Here is a 10,059-nt window from a genome sequence, read left to right as displayed (position 1 = left end):
TTGGGCAGCGGGGAGGGACTGCTGTGAGAAGCTGCTAGAAGCCTCCCTGGCTCCCAGTCAGACCCGCCTCTGGCCGAGGCCGAGCCAGTTGCAATGGTGGTAGCGCCTCTGTGATGACGTATTTAAGAAGAGGAAAAAAAAATATCTTCTGCAGAACCTGCAATGGAGAGAGATGGAGCTGCAGACCTCGCCCCCGGCCTCCCACACGGGCGGCTGTCTGTGCCCGGGGACACCAGGGCTCATCGGGCTGGTCAGACCCGGCACAGCGGTGGGGAGAGAGGAGCAGATGTGAGAGAAACAGCTCTGCAGGCACCGAGGTCAGTGCAGATGGAGCGGGACAAGGTGTGCCAGAGCTGAGACTCCCCTGCAGCCCGTGGGAGAAATGATGGAGCAGAGACCCACCCATAAACCAAGGAGGACCCCACACTGGAGCGGTTGGCTGTGCTCGAAGGAGTTTATAGAGAATCGTCTCCCATGGGAAAGGACCCCACACTGCTAGAGATTTGAGTGGAGCAGAAATGCATCTGTGATCCGTGGAGGACCCCACGCCAGAGCAGGTGGCTGCACCCAAAGAAGGCCATGACTCCATGGGAATCCCTCACTGGAGCAGTCTGTCCCTGAAGGACTGCACCCCACGGTGCAGGGGCTCACACTGCAAGCAGTTCCTGAAGGACTGCAGCCCGTGGGAAGGACTCACGTCAGAGAAGTTTATGGAGGACTGTCTCCTGTGGGAAAGAACCCCATACTGGAGCAGGGGAAGAGTGTGAGGAGTCCTCCCCCTGAGGAGGAAGAAGCAGCAGAAACAACATGTGATGAACTGACCGCAACCCCCATTCCCCGTCCCCCTGTGCTGCTTGGGGGGAGGAAGTAGAGGCAGGAGGAAGGGAGCAGTGGGGGGAAGGTGGTTTTAAGTTTTGGTTTTATTTCTCATCATCCTACTCTGATTTGATTGGTAAAAAATTAAATGGATGTTTTCCTCAGGTCAAGTCCCTTTTGCCTGTGACTGTAGCTGGTCAGTGATCCCTCCCTGTCCTTGTCTCGACCCTCGAGCCTTCCGTTACATTTTCCCCTCCCCATCCCACCCGGGGAAGGAGTGGGCGAGTGCCCACACGCTGCTCAGTTGCTGTCTGGGCCTGAACCACGGCGCTCCCCTTCATCAGGGGCACATTTTGAGCTGCGTCCCCCGACCCAGCCAGACCGAAGGGCGGACTCTTATCCCCTCGAATGATGCCAGTGGAAACGTGAAGATGGGAATCTCCTCATCAACACTGAAAAATGCCACCCGTCCCTCTTCATAATCCAGAGAGACCCGGATCCGCTTGGGAGTCTGGATTTCAGGAAGGAAAGTGGGAACAGGGGATGTGAGAGCTTTGAAGTGCCCTGCCCATGGCCCCACTGCCCAGATGCCCTCCTCCGGTTTAAACACAAACCAACCCTTCCTTTTAACATCTTCTCTAGAGACCCCCACAGCCCATCCTCCTCCATCCACCGCCTCCACCTCCCAGTAGTATCTCCCTGAGGTGAAGCCTTCACAGCCCAGCACACAGCACCATTGGTTAAATCTCTCAGGGATGTCAGGGATGTCCTGCCGTGTGTCTTCTCGTTTCACACTTTTGCGGTCGTCAGACAGGACCAGGTCACAGTGGGCTGTGTCTGCATCCAGAACCACCTTCACTGCAGGAGAGATGGAGTCAAGACATCAGGGCCGAGCTCGCCCCAAGAGAGATGTTTGCTGGGGCTGCGTGAGGAAGAAGAAAAAGGGTGCAAGCGATAGCTGGCAGACTGTGGCACGGGAAGCTGCACAAGGGAACAATGTCAGTGCAAGGAACAGAAAATGAAGCAGACAGATGACATCGAGCAGAGGGGGAAGAGGATTGTCAGCAGAGCACCAGGCTGAAGAAGTCCTCATGTCTCTCAAACATGGCCAGCACTGCTCACTGAGGACCAGGACTCTCCAGATTTGCCTGAAACTGGGGAATGCACCAAACGAACAAGAGGTCTGAGTGTTACACTTCCTCCTGCAAAGCAAGGGTTGGCAGAAGCATCCCTGGCCCCACCAGCATCACTGCGGGAGGGGAACTACCAAGAAGGGAGATGAAAGCAGGGAAGACGATTCAGCATCCTGAAAGACTAAACTTGAATTACCTTCTTCTATGGGCACTGCAGATCTTCTCCATGCTTTAAAAAAACAACAAAGAAACAAAGAAAAACACAAATGAGAGGTAATCTGAACACATTTGTATGGGATTAGCTCAGGATACAGATACACCAGTGTAGCTGCACGTGTTCTGAATTGTTGCCATGTTTGTGAATGCCATCTCACAGCGGGTAGCTTCAAAACTTCAGTTTCTAGCTACATGAGAGGGCTCCATCCATTTTCTACAAACAGAATCATGCTGCCTGGTCTGAAAACTGAATGTTCTTCTTAGTCTAGAAGGATTACAAGGAATAGCTTAAAAACACATAGAAAGAAAAGGAAAAGACTGTTTCTGAAATGAGTTCAGTATTTGCTACCTCTCCCTTTCTCACAAGGAAAACCAAAACCAGGGCAGAGGTGCAAAACCCAGGTGAGAAAATGGCCTAACTGAAGTGTCTCCCCTGTAGGAAGGAGAACGATACTCACCAAGTTCTTCAGCTTGCTTCTCTGAAAAAGAAGGTAAAACAGCACAAATGGGTGTGGGATGTTGATTTGGGGATAACCTCTCCCATAACCGCCCGCAGGCGCAGGCAGCCGGGGTTCTGCCCACGCCTGGCAATGCAAAGCTCTCCCGCACCCCCAGCCTGGAGCTCTGCAGGTGACGGTGCAGCTGTCCCGCTCGGGTACGGGGCAGGAAAAGGTCTCGGGGAGGTCCCTCGCCTACAGGGGGACCTGTCGCAGGGCACTCGCCTCGCCTGTGCCACCACTGCAGTCGTCCATTCCCAACCCCAGACACCATCTGCAATGATCTGCAATTTTGTGATTCTCACCTTCACTCTCTCCTTTCCCCCCTCTCCCCCAACCACTTTTTGGTTCACTTCTTCACCCTTTAAAAGTGAAAGTGAAAACCACCACCCGATACAGACTCTGTAAAAAATCCTCCGTAAGGCAGAGAAGGAGACTCACCGATTTCTGCACCGCGGTCCCCTGGGCAACAGACAGAAACACACACGAGTCACTGTTGGCCACAGTCCCTCCCTGGGCCCAGCTGGAGGACCCCAGAGGCAGGAGAGGCTGTGCTGAACAGGGCAGATGTGCTGATTTGTGCCGTGATTGCAAGGATGCTCACGCCTCCTGAGGGACGGACCGGTATTTATTTTGCCCATCACTTATTTCCCCCTGCACTGGCACCAGTTTAGCAAGAGCTCATTTTTAATAGCCAAAGGACTATTTCTTGGCAATTCTCTAAGCTACAAGCAAGCAAACAAACAAAAATATGTGCCCTCCCAAAGTGTTTTTGCTGTTTGTTTTTTTAATTTGGTAATTGAACAATCCACATTTTTATAAGAAAATTCTCAACAGCTTAGGTTTCCATAATCTGTCCCTAAAACCCAATAGCTTTTCAGTACTATTTCACTACTGAAATTAAAAGGAGAGTATTAAAAAGCATTGAGAGCCACTGAGGGAAAAAATCCCAATGACTTTTCAGAGCGAATTATCACATTGACAGGGGGTCAGCGGAGGGGGAAGTAAAGTATCTGCCTAAAAGGATCATTCAGACAGAATGGGAGGATGAATAAAAAGGTCTGAAAGTTTCTGTAGAGGGTTTCACCGGGAAGGCGGGGAGCGAGACTTACGCAGTGCTGCCTCTTGCGTCGCTGAAAAGACAGACCAGAGCAGAGCATCACCACCAGAACAGAGCATCACCACCAAAGCCGATTCCTTTTGCCCCCGAGACAGTCGTTGGGCTGGGCAGGAGGCTGAAATTGCTCACGATAGAAAAGCTTCAGCCCAGGAGCGCCTCAAGACCTCCCTCCTCCAGGCTTTTGGAGATCTTGCCCACCCTCCGTGAACCCACCATGGCCAGAGGCCAGTGCTGCACTGCTGGAGACCTGAGCAAGGGCTCCAGCTCCAGGGCAGCAGTGAAGGGACAGGTTTGCCTCGACAAGGGAGGCGCATGGGCTTAAGTTTCACCTTCAGTGCCACCCAACCATCCTGCCTCGGTGGTGTTTTAGTGCTGAGACAAAGCTGAGGCTCCTGCACAATGCAATGTCCTACCCCAAAGCTTCCTCCAGCTTTGGGAGGGACCTTGAGAGCCCTTTGAGAAGCAAAGTGCACTGTTGGTACAACATCTGTTCACACTTCCTTTGGGTTTTTTCCTTAAAATTGCAACATCATTTCATAATTTCATCATTTCAGAAATTAATTTCACAATTTTCTTTAGCCACCAACCCAACCATTTCCCTCCCCCGTGTCCCCCAGAAATGTGCCCCGTGAATTCTTCCATTTGAGGGAATTCTCCAATTGCTGGAAAACAGAGAGTAAAGCTTACCTATTTTTTTCTCCTGCTTTCCTATGAAGGCAAGAAAGAAATGTAAATCATTTAGAAAATCATCCCTTGCTGATGGTTAAAGCACCGCAGGAGTGACAGCCACTCCAAGGCAGAAAGGCCGCGGGGTCTGGAAGCGCTGCGGTGCCTGCACGGCCCACCGGCTCCATCGCCGTTTGGCAGAAAGAGAGGATTTCCGTTTTCTTTATTCCTCGGGATCATTCACCCCCCGAGGGGCCTTTCAGAGCAAAGGAATCCCTGCCAGGCCCCCAGAGTGCCAAGGGGTTTTTGCAGGGCCAGGCAAATCCTTGCTCCGTTTCTGCGGGCAGAAGCCACCCTCAGCTGGGGCAGAGGCACAGTGGCTCCCGCTGCTCCAGTGCCCCCTTCCTTCTTTGCTGGCCTTTTCATTGGAGAAACAGCCTTTCTTTCCTGGCCAGAAATTAAATCCCTGCCTCTTTAAGTTCCCTGGCACCATACGTGTGTCTGAGACACCGAGACAAAACTCGGGCATCATCTGGCATTTCCCAAACCCCCGTGTTGTCAAACCCAGAGGGGGTGAATAGGGCAGCCCCCTCCCCCAAACGCCGCACCAGAGCGATACTTTTACTTTTAATTTGAAGTAGATAAACTGCGATAACGAGGAGAGCGACCACAGCGACCAGGACCACAGCAAAGGCGGTCATCCAAGGGTGGGCGTTCTGGAAAAAGGGATCTGGAAAATAAAACATAGGCAACAAGTGCAACACTCCAGTACAGAGCAGTATCACCAGGAGAAAGGTACGGCCCCCCCCCAGGCAAATAAGTCTTCTAAAATGTTCATTGCTAAAGTAAAAAAGGAAGAGGCTGCAGCTGAAAAGCACGTGATACTGGGGTGCAGTTTGGTGTTCAGTTGGTCCAGTTCACCACCGCATCTCTGTTCTGGTATATTCCCCGGCCCAAATCAATCGTCCAGTAAAAAATGATCTTTTCTGTGTGACACGACGATTGATTTCTCATGCCAAACCAGCAGAACAGGATTTCACAGCGGGTGAGACTAAGGGCACGGGCTGGTTTCTCTTTCTGTTCGGCTCCAGGGTCCTGCACGTCTGTATTTAACCCAGGTGCCTACAGCAGCTCTGCTGCAGTGGGGGTTGTCTTTGTCCCCCCGCAGACCCGCACTTCCAGACACAGCTGGTGAATTTCGGCAGCGCGGCTGCACAAACGCTGCCCAAAGCCGCCCCTGTTTGCACACGCAGCGTGCAAAACACGCCCGAGGCACCGAGCACAGCCTGCACAACGCGCTCTCCGAGCGCAGCTCCGTCGGGAACGGGAACAGGGCGCTGCCCGCGGCCGCTGCTCACCTGATATGTACAAAGCTGATGCCCGTTCGTGGCCGTGCCGGGCATGTCGGACCGAGCAGGAGAGCTGCTGGCTCACGCCTCTGCTGAGGATTATGCTGCTTTCCGCTGCAAAGAGGCCGCGCTCGTCCTGGGTAACGCGTTCCGAGAGGGATGGGAGATGCCGCCCGCGGGGATCCTGCCACAGCACCTGGGGCTGCGGGTACCAGCCGGCCGAGCGACAGCCCACCCGGATACCCCCGTCCTGGTAGCGTTCGAGCGCGATGAGCGGGGCAGAGCCGCCGGCTGCGGGAGAACAGAGACCCTTGGGTGATCCTGCGGGATGCCGGGAATCGGGGGAATGAGGTGGCCCCGCCATTCCTTTCCCTGACAAGAAGGGATGAGCTTCGACACAGACAAATCCCAGGGGGTTTTAAGACAAATGTCACCTGGATTCAGGACATTTCTTGCAGTCTGTTTCACATAACTCAAAGATCTGCTCAAAGATCTGCTCTGGGGGCTGCTACTGCAGCAAAATCACCTGCAGGCCTGGGCAGTAAAATGGACAAGCACGACCCAAGACACTCGGACTGTATTGCCCAACGCCAAAGTTTTTCTTACACCCACTTGTATGAAGAAAACAATCTCAAGAACACTTTGGAAGCAGACAGCATATCTCACGAGCTCCTTACGGTGCTTGGTGGGCAATTTTACCTCTCGGAGACATTCTCAGTATTTTCAACCATGGGACTTAACAAAACCCTGTTTCCAAAGCAACCACCTGAAATTGCTGCTGGGAAGAAGGACAGGGAAGAAGAGCGCTGGCTACGAGCAAGTAAATTAGAGGTACCAGGGACATGGGCTACAGACCTGTCACCTTCAGCTCCACCACAGCCTCGTCATAATTGGAGCCATGTTGAACAAAGCAGGTGAAATTCCCTCTGTCAGCCGGTTGAACACGGAAAATTTTCAAGTCCACAGTGCCCTTGGCGAGGCCCTCCTTCAGCAGCTCGGTGCGCCCTTGGTATTGAAGCATTTGATCCCCGTACTGGTCCTGGCCCTTCTTGTAGCGATGCACAAAGGGCGAGAGATGTTCCCGAAACCAGATCACCTCCGTGTCCTGCGTACTCTGCTCTGGGGAGAAGCGGCAGGGCAACACCACGTCCTCGCCCACGGCCACGGTGATGGGGCCGGGGGGTCCCGTCACGCTGAACGGAGCTGGGAGGAAGAAGAAATAACTGTGAGTTTGCTGTGGCGACTGAGCTCGGAAAACCAGCGGATGCTGCTCCGCGCGGTTCGTGTGCTGCTGGGCTGTGCCATCGTGTTGGGAGTGTAACCACACTGGAGGAGACACGGCTTTGAGGGGGGGTTGGGAGAGGGACCCCTGCCATGCTGCACGGGGAGTGGGCTGGGGCCAGGACACCCCCCCATTGCTCTGCTTCCCTGTCCTGAGCTGCCGTGAAAGATCTTCAAATCCCTAAAAGACCGTTTGTCCTCAAGGGGACAAGTGCTGCCCGTGCTGCTCAGGGTGGGAGAAAGCAGGATAACGAAGGAAGGAAGGAAGTGGCCAGAAGGTTTCTGGGTGGTTGGCTGGAGAAAGCAGACAACTTGGTACAAATAAAACTCAAATATCCTTAGCTATTTGCACCTATTACAAAAGAAAATAAAACATTTAGGTGGTCAGAGTATCTTTGGAAATTTTTAAAAAAGACTTATTAATAAACTGGCCACTCAACTCACAGGGAAAGTGGTTTCTGGTTGAAGGAAAACAAAAACAAATGAACTTTTGTTTGGCAAAGTAACTTTGAGTCAACTGTTGTGCGGCACCGTTTTACCAGGGCTGCCTTGAAGAAGCTGCCTCAGGTCAGCAATCTACAGAAGAAGAGCCCAGAACATTTTTAAAGTACTTTTTTGTTGTTTTTTTCCTTTATTGAATTGGTTCTGCAAAGAGTCCAGCGCACCCTGGACACAGCCCAGTAAAGTGATGACATGCTGGGAACATGGTGGGAACGTGCTGGGAACATGCTGGGAAAGTGGGGAGGGAAATGGCAGCAAGCTCCAATCAACTGCCGTGCCAGCTGATGACGTGTCGGCAGCCCAGCCAGCAACTCAACACCACACAGCCGCTCGCTCACCCTCCCCACCCCGGGAACGGGAAAGAGAAGTACAGGGGAAATGGGAAGGAGACTCGTGGGTTGAGATAAGAACAATTTCATAACATAAAATAATATCTGAATATATATATGTATAATGATACTAACATCTACAAACGAGTGATGCCCAGTGTAATTGCTCACCACCCAGTGACCAACGCCTGTCCCAGTTAACCATCCCGAAACAGGTAAGTCCCGACACCACAATCCCGGATGAGCGAGAGGCCCGAAAAGAGAGCGAGAGCGAGATGGCACTGTGAGAGCCCTCAGAAGGGCCAGAGCCCTCTTCCCGGTCAACCCCCATCTGTACGCTGGGCATGACGTTGCATGACATGGAATACTCCCTTGGCCCATTTGGCCCTCAATCCCAAGTCTAAGTTCAAATCGTAGAGGCAGTTGTGGACCCTTTGTCCCAGCGATGCCCCCCCAGCCTCTGATGCTCCTGCCCCCCGGCAAAACCACGGCAAGCTGAAAGGTCCCGGATGTCTCGGTACCAACTACAAACATCAGCGCACAGCAACGTTCTTCTCCGAACAAATCCCAGACTAACACCAAAACACAGAGCTCCTCCAGCTGCCAAAAAGAAGAACTAACTCTGTCCCAGCCAACACCAGGACACCAACTCATCTGCATCATCTCATCTCCAGCTGAGTTCAGCGAGGTTGTGCGAACGCCTGTGCTGACACGGCCGGAGGAACAACCCAGGATTCAGAGGGATGCCGGCTCTCTCGGAAGCGGACAAGGTTCACGGCAAGGGGCTCCGTGCTGTGCCGTTCACGGGCAGTAGCCGCGCTGGCAGACGGGAAGATGTTCAGGCTGTGAGCAACGCCGCAGGAATGAGCACGAACCAGGGGGATCCCTACCTGGCTGCAGCTCGTGAACTTGGAAAACTAAACCGTAAATGATAAACGCTGTCGGAGAGCAGCCGAGCTGGAAACCGGAGAGCATCGTCTTCGCTGCTGCACAACCTGGAGATGGGCAAGGAGAGGGAAGGGGGAAAAGGGAAGAGAAACAAGGGAATAAAAAAAAAAAATGCAGAATTCACTTTTAAAGGAGTTTATTGCTGATTGCAGACCGTGTTTATAAAATCTAGGGAAAAGCCTCAGACGCCAAAGGTTGAAATCAGTTTTCCATCATCAGCCTGACTTGGCTTGATGCTTTACATACAAAGTGCCTGACAGGTATGAAAAGTTGTAGGAATTTCCCATGGGGAAACAGGACAAGCTGCAACATCTCCTCTAATTCCATGAAAAAGTGGCAGTGGTTTTAATATGGAGCCCTTGCTTTTCTTATCCAGCCCTAAGAAAAAGATGGAAAGGTGCAGAACGAGAAGGAGAAACCCAGCCTGAATGCGCGCGGCGCTGGGGCCGCACCTTCCTCCTCTGGGACAACCTTTGGACTCCGTTGGTAGCACGTCCCCTGTCCCCGCACCAAGGGCAGGAGGGGGCCTCAGAGCAGGGAAAGCAAAACACCCAAAGCCCTCGTTCAGCACCCAGCCAGGATGGGACCCGGCCCTGCTCCCAGCCCTCCCCAACCCCCTCACCACCCGCTGACTCAGTCCCGGCTTTGTAACGAGCGGTGAAAACCAGGGCCAGTTTGGGCAGTCGGCAGAACGTGATTTCAAGCATCTTCCCGAGAGACCCCGCGTACCTGCAGGCCCTGAGCTCTGTGCCGGGCTCTGGGATGGGGCCGGAGCTGCTCAGCCGTCAGCCGGCGTGGCCGGAGGGCTCACCCTGACCCAGCGAACCACTTCCCTGTCTGAAAACGAAACGAACCCGTCACTCTGCCTCCCAGCCTGCCGCCCGTTTCCTCCTGCGCTGCTTCCGGTCAAAAAGGAAACTTGCCGGGTGATTTGGGGGTTTCTGGCAATGCTTTTCTCCCGGAAACGCTCTTCTGGCAGCGCCCGCAGGCACGTCCCTGTGCAAACACCCCATGGCTGCGTCTGGCAGCACCTCCTGACGCAGGGATGCGCTGGGGTTTGTTCCCTCGCATGGTAAGGGGCAGCAAAGGAGCTTTAAAACGTTGGTCACGGGGGGGACACGCGTCCCGTAGGCCCAAACCAGCTGGCAAGTGCCAGTCACTGCTGAGTGTGCATCACCCACCGCGGAACCGAAGCCAGGGCTG

General features: G+C 53.5%; 1 protein-coding gene across 1 annotated transcript; it reads right to left on the bottom strand.

The window, feature by feature from the left end:
- Positions 1-933: 933 nt before the first annotated feature.
- Positions 934-9,661, bottom strand: LOC104378898 (butyrophilin subfamily 1 member A1). Its single transcript, XM_086627834.1, has 11 exons — positions 9,586-9,661; positions 8,799-8,903; positions 6,653-7,000; positions 5,807-6,088; positions 5,074-5,178; positions 4,470-4,490; positions 3,775-3,795; positions 3,104-3,124; positions 2,624-2,644; positions 2,146-2,178; positions 934-1,674 (listed from the first exon to the last, which is right to left on the bottom strand). Exons 2-11 carry the CDS (start codon positions 8,881-8,883, stop codon positions 1,157-1,159), a joined length of 1,455 nt encoding a protein of 484 aa, XP_086483960.1. The 5' UTR covers positions 8,884-8,903; positions 9,586-9,661; the 3' UTR covers positions 934-1,156.
- Between the last annotated feature and the right edge of the window lie 398 nt (positions 9,662-10,059).

Source organism: Tauraco erythrolophus, chromosome 28, assembly GCF_009769465.1.
Source record: "Tauraco erythrolophus isolate bTauEry1 chromosome 28, bTauEry1.pri, whole genome shotgun sequence".
Classification (NCBI taxonomy): domain Eukaryota; kingdom Metazoa; phylum Chordata; class Aves; order Musophagiformes; family Musophagidae; genus Tauraco; species Tauraco erythrolophus.
Note: the sequence above shows the minus strand (reverse complement) of the source record. Positions and strands in the feature narration are given on the sequence as shown.

Coding starts and splice junctions, on each gene's coding strand:
- LOC104378898 (XM_086627834.1), bottom strand. CDS start 8,883: ATGCTCTCCGGTTTCCAGCTCGGCTGCTCTCCGACAGCGTTTATCATT. Junction 6,089..6,652: donor GGTGGAGCTGAAGGTGACAG/GTCTGTAGCCCA, acceptor GTTCTCCCGCAG/CCGGCGGCTCTGCCCCGCTC. Junction 4,491..5,073: donor TTATCTACTTCAAATTAAAA/GTAAAAGTATCG, acceptor TTGCCTTCATAG/GAAAGCAGGAGAAAAAAATA.